This window comes from Mercenaria mercenaria, chromosome 10 (genome assembly GCF_021730395.1).
Source record: "Mercenaria mercenaria strain notata chromosome 10, MADL_Memer_1, whole genome shotgun sequence".
Taxonomy (NCBI): Eukaryota; Metazoa; Mollusca; class Bivalvia; order Venerida; family Veneridae; genus Mercenaria; species Mercenaria mercenaria.
Genome location: NC_069370.1, coordinates 65232586 through 65254009, shown reverse-complemented (window position 1 = coordinate 65254009; position 21424 = coordinate 65232586). Strand labels below are relative to the sequence as shown.

The 21424-nt window shown below is 34.8% G+C and overlaps 1 protein-coding gene across 1 annotated transcript; it reads left to right on the top strand.

Annotated features, from left to right (window-relative positions):
• Positions 1–15559: 15559 nt before the first annotated feature.
• Positions 15560–19690, top strand: LOC123560240 (carbohydrate sulfotransferase 11-like). The gene has a single exon (XM_053516750.1). It carries the CDS (start codon positions 15764–15766, stop codon positions 16811–16813), a length of 1050 nt encoding a protein of 349 aa, XP_053372725.1. The 5' UTR covers positions 15560–15763; the 3' UTR covers positions 16814–19690.
• The last annotated feature ends 1734 nt before the right edge of the window (positions 19691–21424 follow it).

Sequence of the window (21424 nt, the reverse complement as noted above, 5' to 3'; positions counted from 1 at the left end):
CTTCGATAGTAAATAATTATTTTAAGTTTCAAGTCAATAGCTTTGAAAGTAACAGAGATATTTGACTTTATCAAAACCTTAAACCATAAATTCTAAGTTAAAAGGGGCATAATTCTATCAAAATTCAATCAGAGTTATGGGGATTATTTTTCCTCGATAGTAAATAACTATTATAAGTTTCAAGTCAATAGTTTTGATAGTAACAGAGATATTTAACTTTATCAAAAACTATAACCAAAAATGCTGAATTAGAAAGGGGCATAAGTCTGTAAATTTCAATCAGAGTTATGGGGATTGTTCTTCCTTGTGTAGACTTTGATAGTAAATAATTATTTTAAGTTTCAAGTCAATAGCTTTGACAGTAACAGAGATATTTGACTTTATCAAAAATCTTAACCAACGGAGACGCCGACGCCAACGCCGGAGCGAATGCAATAGCTCTACTTTTTCTTCGAAAAGTCGACCTAAAAACAGGCACATCCAAATTTTATATCACCTACCGCATAGTGATGATATAATAACTCAAAACCTATTGCCGTTATAAACTCGTTTTCATATCGCGCATAATATAAAAAAAACTACGTTGAGACGGTCCCCTTGAAAAATCTATCGCCTTAGGTGTCCACAGTCCACGTAAACTTAATCCGTAAATGTCTACTAGTCAGCTACATTTCGAATGCCTGTCATTTTCCGCCAAAGCCAATTGACAATGAACAGAACAGAACAAAACTTTATTAACTCAAGTTACATATGCAACAAAGACATAATGAATTATTACAATTTTTCACATGACACGGTATTTCTAAGAACATTTTCTTCCATTTCATTATAAAATGTCTGTCATTTTCCGCCAAAGTCAGTTGACAATGTACACATAATAGATAAGCAAGCTAATTTCAATGGTATTTAGTAATCAGTTAATGTTATTCTGTTTTGCTTTGTTTGTTTGTTTGTTTTGGGTTTAACGCCGTTTTTCAACAGTATTTCAGTCATGTAACGGCGGGCAGTAAACATAACTAGTGTTCCTGGATTCTATACCAGTTCTAACCTGTTCTCTGCAAGTAACTACCAACTTCCCAACATGAACTATCAGAGGTGGAGGACGAATGATTTCAGACACAATGTCTTTTATCAAATCGTCACAGAGAACATACGCCCCGCCCGGAGATCGAGCTCGCGACCCCGCGACCTGTAGACCGACGCTCTCCCTACTGAGCTAACCGGGTTTTGCGTTTCAAAGTTATCATGTACATTAATTTTCATATCAAAATGGAAGATATTTCTGTTATATTCTGTTCTATACCGTAATTTTGATAATCCAGTAATTGACTGTTCTAGGTTATAATAGTACTGTCCATACTCTAGTCAAACTTAATGATTTCCTTCTTACTAAACATACATTACTTAATGGGGTGGAAACCATCTAAAGCACAGCAATGGGGGTCGGTTGTACAACAGTTTTGTAGAATGTCAAATATGGATAATGGAAGGATTTGATTGGGCTAGACGGAGTGCTTCTACCAGGTGTAAACCAATATTTCCGAATATGTAAAATGTTTATTAGCACTGATATAGATGTTAATAATACACAAGTTTTAAGTGCAAAGAATGCTGCTGGCATGGTAGAATGTTAACTAGTGTCAACTAAACTTGATAAGTGAAAAATGTTATTGAATAGGAATGAATCAAATAGAGATAATGGTGGTAACAAACTTAGAACGTACAGACTCTTTAAAAAAAGACCCTAGTGTTGCAAAATATTTGCAATACAATTTACCATTTTATCATAGAAGTGTTTGGTCAAATTTAGGTGTGGTGTGGCACCTTTCCGTCTTGGAACCGGTCGGTTTAAAATCTAAATGTTAATAGTAGAACATGTTTTAATTTGTGTTGAGGACGAGACCCCCGTCTTGTTGCACTGTCCGGTATAAAAAGAAAACCGTGAGGATTTGTATGCGGGAATAAGAGATATTTGTAACACTTTTGATATGTTGTCTGATAGAGGGAAACTATGTTTTATACTTAATAATTCTGATATTGTAAAAAGTTTTGCCAAAGCCTGCTTCCAAATACTACAACTTAGACGCTTAAAATTGTTCAGTAGATACATTTTTGACAAATTCGGTGTTCACTGTTGAATTATGTTTTTAGAACTTTTAAGACGTTATTTTAAGTTTTAGAAGAAATCTATAAATAATATGAAATTTAGGTTGTAAGCTGAAACGACTCTCCACGTGAAATATATAGTAGTTTGATTTTATATTTTATCAAAATAATCTTAATGATTCGTGAAAATTGGAAACCACCAAAATATTCTTACTTTGTGCAACATGCTTAAAAGATTTTAAATGAAAAACAATCGTAGGAATAGTCTTACATTTTAGCTGGTTTGTATAATATATGATGTTATAGCCAAAACATAAAATACACGTTTATATGATTAATGGGTAAAATATTATATACAACATTCGTAGACTGTAAAAAGAACTTTTAGTATTGAAAATATATGGCAGTTTGAAATATTTAAAAACGATGGTCATGGAGGCGGCTGTTTTAGTGTGTTTATGACGCCTTTTCATTAATGGTCCGATTTTAAAAATTCTTTCAACGTTATGAAAGGTTTGAGGATGAGTTTCACATAAAATTAACTATTTTCAGGCTTTCCTTACCCTTTAAGTGTTAATTATTTTTGTATCCTTGATTAGTAATCAAATTTTAATTGTAATTTTATTCACATGAAGTCACACTCCCATATGGCACTGGGTACACACTTGTCTTATTACATAATCAAAATCACTTGCATAACTTAAATCTGATAGACAGACAATCTGACTATAGCACTTGGAAATAACGTAAGTTGGAACTGTTACGCTATCAACTAAAATGTGTACTGTTGGGATTTATTTATCTTGATTTAAATAAGTAGACTTGCGACTGAGTTGGGATTTTAAACGTTACTAATAACAAGAAGCTGTGCTCAGTACCGACAGTGGAATTGCCATCATAGAAGAAACATTATTGTGTAGGTGATGTATTTGTAAAATTGCTCAAAACACACTGAATTGAATAAACTAAATCATACATAAAACATATTATTACGTATATTTCAGCGAATCACCAGAAATAATAGTGATATATATCTGGTATTTTCAGAGTGAAAAATATCATATATTTTTCACTAGTAAGAATCTTAAAAATTGGTAAATTTAGTCAACTCATAAAATAAAAAAGAAAATTTGTTTGTTTTACATGTAAGATCAAAGTATCTTTAGCTATTTTACGGGCAAATATTACAAGAGCAACAATTTCTCGGATCAATAAATCACCCTGTATTTAGATAAACCCAAATTATTGAATGTATCGGAGAAAATTCTATAACAGCAACTGTGCAAATGGTTGTACAAATAACTTTAAATTTTGATTGACCTTTCTAGATCGTGTTATGGTATTACAATAAATGTTCTATGGGTAACATCAACATTCGTCTTAAAAGATTTACCAGACTAAGTTGTAGCAAGTCAGTGAGTGGAACTTGTACTTTTTAAAATTCCTGGCAAGAAGTTCAATGTTTTAATTTTTTTTCTACAGGCTGGCAAAGTTCGTGAAAATCACACAATTCTGGATCGGTCATGACCTTTCGCCAAAAATGTGTCAAACACTTGGTTGTCCTCGGAATTATTCTGATAGCTTTACAAGTACTGTTGTCCAGCCATTACGGTAAGTGTTATTATAATGTGCTTTAAAAGTTGCGCACCTCCTTTTTATGTCAGATTTGTCAAAAATTTAGAAAATTCTTTCATTTGTTATTGATGTCAATAGAAGGAAATTTGAACATAATTTTATAGGTAGTATTCGTTCAACTGATACAAAAGAGATAGAGAGCTAAGTTAGTATTTATTAACAATCGTCACAGGAAACCTATATTGATTACGCCTCCAGCGGACACTTAGTAATTTTAGTTGCATGATAGTGCAAAATATCTGAAGACACTACATTTCCAAATCTTCCTTGGTTCTTTATCATGCCGGGTGTAACGCAACCATACAAGGACTCTTATTGGTTTGTTAAAAGCGCGGGGACTTGAACTCACGACCCTTGGTTACATGGTTAGGCAGTGTTACCACTGGGCCACTGTGTCCGCTCTCTTGCACTGGTCATGGTTTGAACATACATCGACCTAATATATTTACTAAAATCGGTCATTTTTAAAAAAATTAATTCGGTTGAATGCAAAATGAGCATAAGGAAACACAATGGCCAAACCGGAGTTAGCGGCATACTGTGCATTTGTTGTAATTGCAATGATTATTGTTTTCCCACAAGTGCGTCAAAGTATTGCTTATTGTTTAGCTCGACTTTTCGAAGAAAAAGTAAAGCTATTGCACTCTCCCCGGCGTCGCTACCGTCGTCACCGCCGTCGTTGGTTAAAGTTTTTGTTAAACTTAAATTTCCTGTTACTATCAAAGCTATTAATCTGAAACTTAAAACACTTATTTACTATCAAAGTCTACACCAAAAGAAACAATCCCCATAACTCTGATTGAATTTTGAAAGACTTATGCCCGTTTTTAACTTAGAATTATTTTATTAAAGATTTAGATAAAGTCAAATATCTCTGTTACTATCAAAGTTTTTGACTTGAAACTCAAAACAGTTGTTATAGAATCACTGGACCTCAAATTCCAAACTTGTGTAAACGAAACTTTCCTGACTTAAAATCTGCAGCATAGGCATGATATACATTCTAACTCATTTACAAATGGTACCAGCACTCAGTGATTTCAGTTAGCAGTGCATCTAAATTGTCTTGAACTTTGTGCAGTACAGTTGTCAAACCCCTTCGGGTCGCGAAATTACATTACAATCACGAATAAATGATAAACCGATGAATCATTTACCACAATAAACAGATAAGATGTAAATCTATATCAGTACTTTTACTGCAACTAACCATTTTGGTGTATCATTTTGTAGAAAATACACAATTCGCTGGTGCTTACATTTATCGGAGAAATTTAGCGGAAGCAAGTGCCGTTTCCAGGCAAACGACCAAAAACTACCGTAAGGCAACAAAACTACCCTAAGTATGTTCAGATACTGTATCGTCTGCTCAATATCGGACTGTAAATCAATTGTGCATTAATTGTATAAATGCAACAATCTTATTTTAGCGGAATCCTAAGCGGATCTATCTTTTCTGAAGGCGTAGGAGCTATGACAGTTCTAAGTTTAGCGTAACGTTTTGATTGGTCGATCATTTCCGCTATCGTTGCTGATTGGACGAGAGTGCATTTGAAAGTTTTACGGCGGGACAATTTCAGTTGTGTATTCCAACGCCTGAAAGCTTATAAATATGAGCACAGACGTCAGTTGTCAGCTTTCCATCCGTCAGACACGGACATTAGGTCACGTTGTAGGTCAAAGATCCGCCATCCGCCAAAGCTCTAAGCCGCTAAAACAAGACTGCCGCTAAAGAACAGTTAATCCGCCAGTATATTTATTTACATTTGGTATGTGTAAACTCTGGTTATAAAATCCGCCAAAACGAGATCGCCGCTAAAAACTCGAAATCCGCTAAATGCTTACATTTCCTTAATAAACATACGTACTTCCCCTAACATCAAACATAGTAACACTGTGGAACATGGTGGAAGCTCATACCAAGGGTGACATTATATAATAAATCTCATTAAATTTAAGCATTGTTGTATTTTATTTAGTTAATACAATATTAAAAGTATAAAAGTAGACATCTGTCTTTTATATGTGAATATTTCTAGGTAGTTTCGCATTCGTCCTGTATAAAAATCACTACCGTACCATCTCTATACTAAATAGCCCTGCCATCCTGTAACTTAAGCCTGGGCAATAGCAAATATAATAATAATCGTTCTCGAAATTAAGACTCGGCGACGACGATTACACAGTTATTTACTATCAAAGTCTACACCAGGAGAAACATTTCCCATAAATCTGAGTGAATTTGACAGAGTTATGCCCCTTTTAACTTAGAATAGATTTGGGTTAAAGTTTTATATAACGTCCAATATCTCTGTTACTTTCAAAACTATTGAGTTGAAACTTGAAATAGTTATTAACTATCAAAGGCTACACCAGAGAAACATTCCCCATAACTCTGATTTGAATTTTGATAGAGCTGTGCCCCTTTTACTGGCAAAGCTCTAATTCAGAGTCAAGCAATGAGAAAAATCGAGTCTTACGGACAGCTCTTGTTCAATGAAATAATTGCGATAGATCTAACTTATTACAGTATATTTTCCTTATAAAACAAGAGGGCCATGAAGGCCCTGTATCGCTCACCTGACCTATTGACCTAATGATCGTCAAGATTAACATTCTGACCAAGTTTCATTAAGATATGGTCATACATTTGGCCTCTAAAGTGTTAAGTAGCTTTTCCTTTGATTTGACCCGGTGACCTAGTTTTTGACGCCACATGACCCAGATTTAAACTAGACCTATAGATCATCAAGATTATTATTCTGATCAAGTTTCATTAAGATATGATCATAAATGTGGCCTCTACAGTGTTAACTAGCTTTTCCTTTGATTTGATCCGGTGACCTAGTTTTTGACACCACCTGACCCAGATTTGAACTTGACCTATAAATCATCAAGTTTACCATTCTGATCAAATTTCATTAAGGTAGTTCTGCACGTTTGATAAACCGGAAGTGATGGCGTAACGTCATTTATCCGGAAAACGTAGAATAAAGCCTGGATTCGGCGTACGGAAATGAAAATCATTTTCTGAATTAATTGAAATCTGTGAGTACATTTATTAAAATGGCACTGTTGCTATATTTCTAACATTAAAATATGATATTAAAACATATGACACGTTAAAATAATCAAAATAATGTCTTATAATTAGCGTAAAATGTCCTTTTCCCTTTAATCATGGTCAAATATCTCAAAAATAAGCACACGGACCTATACATTTTATTTCACCAAACTATAGGCCATGTGTTTATTTACAGCTGTGAGAAGTTTCATCAAAATCTACATTGTAGAAATATTTCTATTCGCGAAAATGTTATGAAAGTAATTATTTTCCCATTGACTCCCATTATGAAATATTGCGTGAGGTCCAAATTTTTCAAATCAGTCTAGCAAAAAATCAAGCACACGACCCTATCTTTTTTATTTGCTGATTTTTTTAGGTATATTATGAAATTTTGAAAAATCAGAGTTAAATCAAATTCTACATTGTAGAAAAAATTTCGATCCAAACGTGCAGAACTACCTTAAGATATGGTCATAAATGTGGCCTGTACAATGTTAACAAGCTTTTCCTTTGATTTGACCTGGTGACCTAGTTTTAGACCCCGGATGACCCAATATCGAACTCCTCTAAGGTTTTATAGAGGGCAGCATTCTGACAAGTTTCATTAAGATTGGGCCAAAATTGTGACCTCTAGAGTGTTAAACTTTTCCTCTCATTTGACTCGGTGACCTAGGTTTTGACCCCAGATGACCCAATATCGAACTCGTCTAAGATTTTATAGAGGGCAACATTCTGAAAAGTTTCATTAAGATTGGGCCAAATTTGTGACCTCTAGAGTGTTAAGCTTTTCCTCTCATTTGACACGGTGACCTAGTTTTTGACCCCACATGACCCAGATTCGAACTTGACCTAAAGATCATCAAGATTAACATTCTGACTAAGTTTTACGAAGATGCAGTCATAAATGTGGCCTCTAGAGTGTTAACAAGCTTTTCCTTTGATTTGACCTAGTGACCTAGTTTTTTACTCCACCTGACCCAGATTTGAACTTGACCTATAGATCATTAGGACTAACAGTCTGATTAAGTTTCATTAAGATATGATCATAAGTGTGGCCTCTACAGTGTTAACTAGCTTTTCCTTTGATTTGGCCTGGTGACCTAATTTTTGGTTCTACATGACCAAGATTCAACCTGGACCTTGAGATCATCTACATTAACATTCTGACCAAATTTCATGAAGATACAGTCTTAAATGTGGCCTCTACATTGTTAACAAGCTTTTCCTTTGATTTGACCTGATGACCTAGTTTTTAATCCCAGATGACCCAATATCGAACTCGTCCAAGATTTTATTAAGGGTAACATTCTGACCAAGTTTCAATAAGATTGGGCCAAAATTGTGACCTCTAGAGTGTTAACAAGCTTTTCCTCTCATTTGACCCGGTGACCTAGTTTTTGACCCCACATGACCAAGATTCGAACTTGACCTAAAAATCATCAGGATTAACATTCTGACTAAGTTTTATGAAGATACAGTCATAAATGTGGCCTCTAGAGTGTTAACAAGCTTTCCACCCCCAAGTTCCATGAAGATACAGTCATAAATGTGGCCTCTACATTGTTAACAAGCTTTTCCTTTGATTTGACCCGGTGACCTAGTTTTTGATCCCAGATGACCCAATATCGAACTCGTCCAAGATTCTATTGAGGGTAACATTCTGACCAAGTTTCATTAAGATTGGGCCAAAATTGTGACCTCTATAGAGTTAACAAGCTTTTTCTTTGATTAGACCTGGTGACCTAGTTTTTAATCCCAGATGACCTAATATCAAACTCGTCAAAGATTTTATAGAGGGCAATATTCTGACCAAGTTTCATTAAGATTGGGCCAAAATTGTGACCTCTAGAGTGTTCACAAGCTTTTCCTTTGATTTGACCTGGTGACCTAGTTTTTGACCCCAGATGACCCAGTATCAAACTCCTCCAAAATGTTATAGCGGGCAACATTCTGACCAAGTTTCATTAAGATTGGGCCAAGATTGTGACCTCTAGAGTGTAAACAAGGTTTTCCTTTGATTTGACCTGGTGACCTAGTTTTTGACCCCAGATGACCCAATATCGAACTCGTCCAAGATTTTATTGAGGGTAACAAGTTTCATCAGGATTAGGCCAAAATTGTGACCTCTAGAGTGTTAACAGTCAAATTGTTGACGACGGACGGACGGACGGACGACGACGGACACAGGCCGATCACAAAAGCTCACCTTGAGCTAAAAAGTATACCCATTTAATTATATCAAGACCAAAAGAGTATGCCAAAATCTAATTGTTTGACCCAACGTCTGTATTGACAACAACTGAGCATCATAGTGTCCATACCATAAATTTCGTGAGGAACATTTAAACGGTGAACATTACACTGTTTTCTTTTAATAAGTAACTGTGTTATGTAAAAGATACGTTATATTATATAATCATGGTTTATAAAGTAATGGTGTTCTACATACATGTGTAATCAGTAATATCATGTTACAGACTTTGAGACATTGTTTTTCCGATGCTAAGATTGAAAGATACAGGAAGTCAGCCTCTTATTATTGACGTATTTAATGCATTTTATCACATGTTTGACGTCGCGGGAGTGAAATAAAACCATCACATAAAATTGATAATACACTAGACTAGAGTAAATAAAGCTTTGACGTCGCCGTCGTTCAAAGGTTATTCTTGCATAAAAACTACTTTTTTCACTGGATCCGCCCATGAATAAACGGGAGAAAAATCGTGTGCAAACAAGGCAATTCACGTACTGTTAATACATGATTTTTATTTTTGAAATGCTTTGCCAGGGACATATGTATGTATTTTTGCGCACACTGATATTTGGCATCTGCGTCTTGTTTCTTCCATAGCAGCTTCTTGTAGCATTATAGATACAATGTAATCCATAGTATGTTTAGCTGTATCAGTTTCCAACCCCAAACATACTGCCCCAATCAATGTACGCATTAGCTTTTCTTAGAGTTCACTCCCTTTACAAAGCGTCTGTTCAGTTATTGTAAATAACTGTGAATAAATAAGTATCGCGTGTAACTTGTGCTATTGTTCGTTTTTAGGTATTATATTTATGATTTTTGTTAGTATCAGTCGGTATGTTTTTACCTGATTTTTCGCAGAATTCATATAATAAACCTTGAAAGCTAGTCACTACCCTCCTACTCATCCGTACTCTAAATGTGTTCGTACTCAAAATAATTCGAATGTAAATTTATCATTCTTAAAATTGTGTTCCTGTTAATCAAATTTTTAAGTTATATGCAAAATTATGGGTAATATAACCTTTGTAATAACTAGAAATAAAAATAAGATGCCCAAAAACCTTCAAATCACGCTTTTGGTAGTGTTGTAGATATGTTTGCCCTGGTTATGGATATTTAAAACATGTTTACCGTTTTCAAGACGACCGAATGGTAACTAAAATGTACCGGAATCGTAAAGTCATCACATATGAAAACAATGCATTAAGTCGTCGTGTAATGTGTGTTTATGCAAGAATTGCGACAATACACGTTTGTTTTATGTATTAACGTCTGCAGAAGCCCTTAGGATATGTTTGTGACCTCGATCTTCGGTCTCGGTCACAAACAATCCCGCGGGCTTCTGCAGAATTTAATACACACAAAAAGCGTGTATTATCCCTACAGAGAACACCAGTTATTTTCCCATAGACTTCCATTATAATATTATGGCGTGTACGGCCTTCCATAAGTCGAAATATGTATATCTAATCATTTTTTTTTCAAGAACTATCTTAGTTCCACCAAAATATCGGACAAAAAACGTATGAATAGTGATACTTTATATTTAAGTAATTTCCTTGTGAATAAGACGACTCCCCTTTATACATTGTTGGCATGGCGGGAGAAATTCGCTTGATGAAACGTTTTTCAATACATATAAAATGTAGCAATTTTTTTCAAAGTATAAAATATAATACTGTAAATGAAGTAAAAATTTTCAATTTTGCAAAAAAATCACCACTTCTTGGATTTGTTTACATGACTGACAAATCAGAACGGACAAACATTACCTTATTCCCAGGTATACGCTAACCTTATTCCCGGTATATTCCCTGTACTTTTTGTACCCCCCCCCCCACCCCGACAACAAAGTTGTAAGGGGGGTATACTGGTTTCAGGTTGTCTGTCTGTCCGTCTGTCCGTAGACGCAATCTTGTGCGCACCATCTCTCCTTATCCCCTTGACACAATTTAATGAAACTTCACACAAGTGATCAGTACCAACAGTAGTTGCGCATGGGGCATGTTAGGTTCTTTTAGAAAATTTTTGCAGAGTTATGGGACTTTGTTTTTTTTTGTTACTATTACTATATACATAGACACAATCTTGTGAGCACCATCTCTCCTTATCCCCTTGACACAATTTAATGAAACTTCACACAAGTGATCAGTACCAACAGTAGTTGTGCATGGGGCATGTTAGGTTCTTTTAGAAAAAAAAATTGCAGAGTTATGGGACTTTGTTTTTTAGTTACTATACTATATACATAGACACAATCTTGTGCGCACCATCTCTCCTCATCCCCTTGACACAATTTAATGAAACTTCACACAAGTAATCAGTAACAACAGTAGTTGTGCATGGGGCATGTTAGGTTCTTTCAGCGACAAAAATTGCAGAGTTATGGGACTTTGTTTCTTGTTAACATAATATGTACATACAGTCTGCATATGCAATCTTGTGCGTGCCTAATCTACCAAACCCTTGCACACAATTTAATGAAACTTCACACAAGTGATCAGTACAAACCCTAGTTGTGCATGGTGCATGTTACATTCTTTTAGATAAATATTCTGCATAGTTATGGGACTTTGTTTTTTGTTACTATACTGTATACATACAGTCTATATACATACAGTCCACATAATTATGCAGTCTTGTGTGCGTCAAATTGCAATGTACTGTGTCAGTGCATGCGGGGGGTACATTCATCACCTTTAGTGATAGCTCTAGTTTGTACTGGTGGTCTCTGACCTTAAGTATAGGAGAAGTTGGTCAAATCATTTAAAGAAAGTAGAATCTATGATGTTTCGGCAGGAAAAGCTAACAAGTGCACTAAAAAGAATACATTTGTGACTTTCCACATAGAATTTATTAAACCCGTTGAATAAAATTGATAAAATGCTTGACAGAGCCTCGCATTTTATTATTTCATTCAACTCGTTTCATAAATGCAATATAAAAAGACACCCGTGTAATATCCTCTATGTGTATCTCTGTTCTGTTTATACGTCTGCGCAACCTTTTTATTATAATCTTCACTATTGATAAAAAAAATTCTTAGATAATACTTTCTTAAAATTAAAAAAAAAGATAAAGTATCTTCTTTATATTTTATTCAGCTAAATGGTAATAAATTAATAAAATACAAAATGAATACGAACAATACATGTAATATTTACACATAGCTTTGTCTTCAAAAATGTTTTCATATTTAACACTAAAAAGTTCCAAAAATAATACTGTCTTTATTTATACTAGTTAGCATAAACACAGCATTTCCGATAAAATTGTACACATTTGACAAGAACTTCAAATTTCGTCATGGACCAGAATTTTTGTACTGTGAAAAAAAAAAATCGTCATAAAGTCAACAATATTAAAAATATGTCAAAAATTCAAAATGAGTCATTACTATCGCTGAAGACCTTTTGAATGACATTTAATTTATAATTTTATATCTATAAGAAAATCTCATTGAAATATAAAATGTAACCAAGTAAAACAATAGCAAACTCGGTTTATACGAGTCTCTCTCTCTGTGTGTGTGTGTGTGTGTGTGTGTGTGTGTGTGTGTGTGTTCGGGTTTAATGTCTTTCTCAACAATTTTTCAGTCATATGAACGACGGATTATAATGAGTCTGATCATGCGTGGTAAATAAATATGCAACAATTCTATACCCCTATTCCGAATTAGGTTAATGAAGAATTTCAATTACTAAAGTAAATTCTGTGTATCCATACACTCCAAACGCTACAATTGTTCATATCATTTTATTTAAAAGTGCTGAACGATTAAATCAATGATATACCAGACTTTTATCATATTGTCGTTGATGTATGGAGTTAGGTTTAGAATTGTCCCTTTTTAGATTGATTTATCTCAAGAGCTCGACACAATATATCGTCATACTTGGTAGAAAGTGACCCAATGAACAATTGTGTATAATTATTCAGATCGGTTATAGACAACAAGAAATTTTCAATGTGTTCATTCAAAATAAAGATAAAATATGCCCGCTTTTGTTGGAGACGACTTGAGCAATACTTGTAGAGATACACGATCGTTCTTTGGGTTGCTCTCTGCCTAAATTCTAAATGTTGCTTATTTTCCTATATACACGTATGAACTTAAATATTTGTGTGTGCAACCTCCATTTTTCCAACAGATCTTATAAAATTTGAAGGGTCTTGTCAAAGCAATATGGCGCTCATGATCCTTTATGGGTCTTCTGTTTTAAGATATTTGTAAAAAAGCAAAGTGGGCGAGACTTCTGTCCATATACCTTTTAATACCTCTTTTAGCTTTTAGACTCTGGTGATATATCTGGAACAATAATGGCTATCGTATATCACTATCATGATACGCACGTAATAGGTCGGGCGCAGCATGATAGTGATATACGTATATGCGATAAATTGAGCGTCCATGATTGTATACAATGTATCGAGCTCTGGTCATCTTATCTCTATTGCGTTTCATCTTATCTATAACCCTCGACATTTTATCCCGTGTGCACTACATTTTACGCGTTCCCTAACAAACCACCGGAGTAATGGAATCATAAAGGAAATATAAAGTATTTCGCATATTTTGTAATTTTTATTCTTTGTTGAATGTATATAATCAATAGAACGCCAAGTAAAAGCAACCGAAAAAAAAAATAACGCAAATATAATTCTCTCTTGAATCAACTATAATCAGGTTTAAGTGTGCGCGGTCGCTTTTAGTTCAGTTGAAGGTTATGTCTAACTGGGCTTCTTCTTCTATTGAGCTTAATATGAATATGGGCATACGCGTCACAGCTTTCAACTGCCCTATGATACTAGCTATTCCCTGTTGGATCACTGGCTTTTAATTAATTTCTTTGAAACTAATAATCATTTCATACGTTAACTCTTTGTAAACAGTCGTACTGAATTGACTTGTAATACATGTATTATTTTAATACAGGATTATATATAACAAATAAATACTGAGTTATTTATGTATGTCTTGGGGTTTTTTTTTTTTGCTATAAATATTAGCTAATATATGACCAAAACATGTTCTATCACTTACTAAGCTGATTGTCAATTAATTTGGAACTTGAATAGAATTATTTCAAATCTGATAGCTATTCCGTGTAAATTTTGCGTTTTGTATAATAATTTTAAAGTTTCAACATGCATGACCACCTTAGAGTTATTTAGAATGTTTTATACCACGAATTATTCTGCCTTTGATATTAAAAGAGAAAATAGGGACATACCTTGCTACGGAAAATGTAGATTAAACAGGCAGTTTTCATGAGCTATCAAAAGCCACAGGAAGTCTTTAAACAAATGTGTGCCTCCCTTTGCTCTGATGAATACCATGATACGTTTGATTCATAAGAGTCCAAAGAATTGAGCGCGTTGGCAGTCTTTTAATTCCTAATTCCTCTAAATACACGTTTACAAATTTTACTAAAATGAAAATCAGTTGGCCAGTCAATCGGCTTATTATAATTTCGTTCTTTGGTATCATTTTTATTTGTATCAATGTTTCAGATCATTTAAAGACTGTGTATAGCAATTCGACGTTCTCCAGGGTAAAGACAGTGCTTGGTAGTCTAGGCGAGAATATCCGTATCAACAACACTACTCTGGTAAGTATAACAGTTGTAATAATTTTATTCTTAGCTTAGTGGGGATAGCGCAGCTCTACGAAACACGTGGTTATGCGTCCGACCCCCAGGCGAGGCGAATGTTCTCTGTGACGATTTGGTAAAAAACATCTTGTCCTGGCACACAATCTAGAAACACTGATTGCCTTTAACTGAAATACTAGTATTGCTGAAAAGGGGCGCTACCCCCCCCCCCCCCCCCCCCCGCGCCCCCAACCTGAAAAAAAAGAGTCAAATTTATTGTTTATCTAAATTGCATGTAGCCGACATAGTCATAGGTACACAATGTTCAAATCCAAACGGTTATTAACATAATATAGGTATTATAGATTTGACTGTTTCATGCCATATTCACTACAACAAGCCATTTTACAAGTAATATTACACATTTTGTCACAATCTACGTTGCTTTCAGTAGCATTTATTTTTACAGGCAAATGATTCGTCTTCATTCATCGGAAATCAAAACTCTGAAACGAAATCCATCGACAATCGACAAAACGTATGCTACATTTTGTATAAACATTCAAAATTAATACGAATGTATTATGTAAGGGATATACCTCTAGATTAACGTCAGAATATCAGATTTTTTTTAAAACATTTGTATACATCAATTAAGTATCAGTTATCATCTATGAAATAATAGCATTATCACGAGGTTATACGCCTACAGGATAGTTACACATAGCTTGAGTGAATTATCTACATGGTGTATAACAAATTGAATATGTTATTAAATGGTACTGCTGTTTTTAAATGCGTTTGGACCATGGTACCAAAATATTGTATTTGCAACGTCTTAAATTGTATTTGCAAAGTCTTGTCAGCCCGTTATTATGCGATCATCTGCGGTGGGTGGATGGCATTTGAGCAGCATTTAGTCGAAACATTTATAAAGACGTACAAATTATTAATATGAAGAAATGCTGCATAATTTATTTGATATGATTTCAGACCAAGAGTACACCCGAGCACGTAGGTCATGAAGGGCACAATGGGTTCGAACTCGCTTCAGCGGCGCATAATGTGTGTACTTCGCAGCATATTATATCTCCAGGCGCCATGAAGACAATACATGCCATACCAGGCAAACGGTTGTTATACTGTCCCATGGAAAAGATAGGTACAACGTTCTGGAGGCGAGTGCTTTACATGCTAGCCGTCAATCAACCTGCAAAATACAAACAACCATATGACGTGCCAATAAACATCGCCCTTGGTCAAGCGAAACGTTTTACACATCCAATATCCAGTTCAAAATCTGGGAATCTTTTGACAAAAAGTTCGTTTAGTTTTCTTTTTGTAAGAAATCCATATTCAAGACTGCTTTCAGCCTTTATTGACAAACTTGTGCCTCCTAATCCAACGTTTTGGAAAGCGTTTGGCGTAAAGGCAATATCTCAGTTCCGTCCTAAACAGGGGAGACAATCCACACATGTTGCAACTGGTGGACATGATGTCACGTTTGCAGAATTTTTAAAATATGTCGTCAATGCAGAAAAGGTCGGAAGGGGGATTGATGCTCATATCATTAGCATCAACAAAGGATGTAAGCCTTGTGTTTATGATTACAAGTACGTTGGAAGAATGGAATCATTCAAAGATGACGCACTATTTATAATGAGAAAACTTGAAATGAATAGTACTGTAGATGCTATGGAACGGTCTTTTAATGATTTCACTGTAGATGATGCAATCACCGACAGTATAAGAAGTCCATTTTCATGGAAGCCAGCTATATTAAAGTATATATCATGGGAAAAGGCATTGCAAAGGATCTGGCTTAAACTGCAGATGCGTGGAATTATTGAAAGCAGAATAGAACTTAACATAGCCAAAGAGGATGTTAATAAAATTAATGTAAATCAGTTTATAGAAATGGCAAGAAAGGCACATAGAGATTCAGATCAAACAGAACTGAAGAAACAAAAAGATTTGGTGAAAAAGGAGGCTTTCGCCACTGTACCTCTTAGGGACTTGAATGCATTCAGGGACACTTTTAAGCCAGATTTTTCTTTGTTTGGCTATGATTCTTCACCTTCTTATATATTTGACCGTGGTGAAGAACCACAAAGTCCGACTCGTTTCTTTAATTACTCGCATCTTAACTAATTTTTTTTCATTATTCCATATTAATACTGTACGGATTTGCCCTGTGTTTCTATCTGTAATGTTTTATTTTATTCTTAAACCATGTACATTGTTTTTTTTTTAAGTTTTGCAATATCCCATGTTAAATTTTAAGTATTTTATGAGGTATAATAAAAAATATCATTAGCCATTTAATGTAATGTTGGAAAACGTTTGCTTGTCTCTGTAGGGACGTTACGTCATTTCAAATAAAAAAAGTCATTGTAAAAATGAATTTTTCTCTTATATAATTACAACGGTTCTCGGCATAATATGATGCACTTCTTCTGTTAATGAATTAACTTCTATCGTTCTTTCAAAATGAAAAGTGCTGATTCGGAACCCAAACAAACAATACTAGATGTAATTGTTGGTGATTTCAGATCACAGTACCCCTATTTCGGTTTGATCAAGTCTGTATTCGAACACCTTGTTGAGTTTACCAAAGACAATGTTTTCTGTTTCTGTCCTTCGAAATATACAGAATTGTCCCCAGTAAGAATTGAGTCGAACTTGTCTAATAACATCGCCTAAAGTAATTTTCACTGTTGTGCAAGGTATTGTAGGAGTAACAGGGGCCAGTGTACAGATTGTTGTATTTTGTACATTTCTATTTGGTTTGCAAAAATAACTCTTGTATTTACAGGAGAACACGTACTTGCTTACTAACTAGATGTAGTTTTATCTGAAGTATTTGAAATTTTATATCTGTATGGATACGTAGCTATGCTTTTTATTTTAGATTTCAATACGGGTGTGTATCAATATTTTGAATTTTACACGTTCATAAAACATTTTTAAAACATGATTTTCTGGTTTCATTTATCAAACAAAAGTTTATATATGAATTGCGATTTTCTACACGCACGTATTGAAATCTCAACGCCCTTTAAGTTTCGCTATAAATAGCACAAAAATGTATTTTGATAAACATTCGAAAACAAATAGGAATAAAATTTAACCATTGTAATACAGCTACCAACATTTGTTTAAAATTTTGTCAACTTGTCTTTCAGGGTGCTTGACATTATCTTAATGTGAGATATAATTTGCAGCCAATGTTTCCTGAAAGATGTATTAGTATTTTATTGATGTTATGTTCTTCGCTAATACATAATAAATTTGTGCGAGGACATTGTATTATACAGAAAAGAGTGTGATCACTGAACTCCTACATATTTATTTATTATTTTCTAGTCTATGTATATGTTATTGTTAATTAAAAGGCTTTTTTTTATTTATAGAATAATTGAATGAAATACTTTTTAGACCGACCATTCGAAGAAAAAAGAGGTCTTTTCCGCTCACAAGGGCTCGCGTCACACATTAATCATAGTTTCGCACAGAAAGCAATGTAGATGTTAGACTGAAACTTCATACAGGCCTTCCTAGTCATCAAACCTACTGAAATGACCAAATTAGATAACTATTGGTTGACTTCAAGACAGTCTATGATCGTTTCTTGTTATTTCCAATAGGTGTTGGATGTTACAATATCCCATGATATGCGGTGCCATTTCTCTATTTATTCACTATTTTTTGATAATCTAATTTCATGTCGTGATATCCTTATACCATTAAATGCCTTGAACTGATTTATGTATATCAGTCTTTCATACACACTAGTGTTATTTTACAATTTTTACATATTTAATATATTTAATGATATCATACCATTTTTAAATTTGGACACCAATTATTCAGTCAACGATACAATGAAACTGAATTTAAGATGAATCTAATAAAACCTATGAAAAAAAACTCATTTAATAATATAATAAAATGGATTTTGTGATATCTCTTTAGATATGTTTATTGTTATTCGGTGAAATCTTAACTTCATTTTGTGTTGTAAAATGATTAAAAATATAGCATGGATCCAGACCAGCCTGCGCATGTCTGGTCAGGATCCATGCTGTTCGCTAACAGTTTCTCTAATTGCAATAGGCTATGAAAGCGAACAACATGGATCCTGATCAGACTGCGCGGATGCGCAGGCTGGTATGGATTCATGCTGGTCGCAAACGCACTATGTTGGTAATCTCATGGTGTGGCTCAAATGATATCATAAAATGTACTTATGATGTCCGAAAATGAATAAATGACATCACACAATTAATTAACGAAAATGGTGAATAAAAAGTAAAAACGCATCCCGTTCAATAATATCATTTCCGTTTTAGGAAACTAGGAGTCTCTTGAAAATAGGTTTATTTCAGACATCTGTCTGTCTTTCTTGAGTTTGATGTAATTTTTCATTTTTATTTATTTATCTATTTATTTGGGTTTTACGACGCACCAACACAGTATAGGTTATATGGCGCCAAACAGGACTAAAATTTTGGTTTCACATCTCATTTACATCGAAATAAAAAAAAAAATTTTTAATGAAAGCAGTTTTCTATATAAATCATGGCCTAAACGATGTGAAAAAAAAAATTTAAAAATCAACCCAGTTGGGAGGCATTCATGTTATATCAATATTATTTTTGTTATTCTTTCAAGTATACATATTTTGTTCAAGTACGTTTGATTTCGGGTACCTTATTTGAATGAACTTTTATTTTAAGATTTTTATATTCTATTTACATGTACACGTATTTTTATTGTTATTTATTATGTGAATAAAATCGATGAAAAAAAATATAAAGGAGCTTTCGATGTGTTTAAGATTATACATTATGCATTTAATAACGTATCTTTAACAGGTCTGGTTAAGTAACCAGGCACGATTTGTTTCTCGGATGATCACATCTAATATTGGTGTATTATGTCATGCACTGAACAAGATCTAAGCTTCAGTGGTTTGTTTCGGAGAAGATGTATAAATAAGTCATTTTTGCATACAATTTGTTATGATCCCGTTTGATATAGTGTAATAACTTGCATCGTGATTGAAATACATTTATAGTTCACTATCACTTTCATTTTTGTTTTCATTTTACCTCCAAGAAGCTATTATTTGAAAGAAATACTGTTTCTGCAACATTTTTGTACGCCCGAAGGGACGTACGTATTATGTTATACCCCCGGTGTCCGTCTGTCCGTTAGCAATTTCGTGTCCGCTCTGTAACTCTTGAACCCCTTGAAGGGTTTCAAAGAAACTTGACAAGGACATTCACCACACTGAGAGGACGTGCAGAGCGCATGTTCTGGATGGCTCGCTTCAAGGTCAAGGTCACACTTAGGTGTCAAATGTCATATGACTTTGTTTCGAGTCCGCTCTGTAACTCTTGAACTGCATGAAGTATTTCAAAGAAACTTTGCAAAAGTGTTCACCACATCAAGACGACGTGCAGAGTGCATGTTTTGAATGGTTCGCATCAAGGTCAAGGTAACACGTAGGGTCAAAGGTCATATGACTTTGTTTCGTGTTTATATTGCTCTGCATTGCGGTGCTCTTGTTTTTACTTGGCAGACCTCTTTTTTGTTCAATTACAATATTTTTTGTTTGAATAACTTCCCTTTTATATTACTATAAATAGCTTATTTGGTAACTTTTTTATTATTGGCCGTAGGGAAAAACCGAAACCACTTTGCTGTGGTACAACATGGATGGTACCTCCAATCTTTAGGTGTATTTTGACATATCTGTATTTTTTGTGGACTAAGATATTTTATCTGTGGACTTAGAATTTCTTCCCTTTATTAGTCCCCTACTGGTTGAAAACCAGTTTTGGGGACTATAGGAATGCTCTTTTCCGTCATTCCGTCTTTCCGTCATTCCGTCATTCTGTCATTGTCATTCCGTCATTCCGTCCGTCCGCAATTTCGTGTCCGGTCCATAACTCTGTCATCCATGAAGGGATTTTAATATTACTTGGCACAAATGTTTCCCGTGATGAGACGACGTGTCATGCGCAAAACCCGGACTCGTAGCTCAAAGGTCAAGGTCACAATAGGAGGTCAAAGGTCAACAGGGCTTTTTTCCTGTCCGGTCCACAACTCTCCCATCTTTGAAGGAACTTTAGTATTACTTGGCACAAATGTTCCCCATGATGAGATGATGTGTCATGCACAAATCCCGGACCCCTAGCTCAAAGGTCAAGGTCACAATTGGAGGTCAAAGGTCAACAGGGCTTTTTTCCTGTCCGGTCCATAACTCTCCCATCCATGAAGAGATTTTAATATTACTTGGCACAAATGTTCCCCATGAGGAGACGACGTGTCATGCGCAAAACCTGGACCCCTAACTTAAAGGTAAAGGTCACAATTGGAGGTCAAAGGTCAACAAGGCTTTTTTCCTGTCCGGTCCATAACTCTCCCATCTATGAAGGGATTTTAATATTACTTGGCACAAATGTACCTCATAATAAGACGATGTGTCATGCACAACTTTCAGACCTCTAGCTCAAAGGTCAAGGACACACTTAGCAGTCAAATGTTAACATAGCATGAACAGGGTCTGTTTCGTGTCCGGTCCATAACTCTGACATTCATTAAGGGATTTTAATATCACTTAGCACAAGTGTTCCCCATGATGAGACGACGTGTCATGCGCAAATCCCGGACCCCTAGCTCAAAGGTCAAGGTCACAATTGGGTGTCAAAGGTCAACAGAGTTTTTTTCCTGTCCCGTCCATAACTCTGCCAT

What these genes read in the sequence shown, in the direction of transcription:
- LOC123560240 (XM_053516750.1), top strand. Translation starts at nt 15,764, where the DNA reads ATGAAGACAATACATGCCATACCAGGCAAACGGTTGTTATACTGTCCC.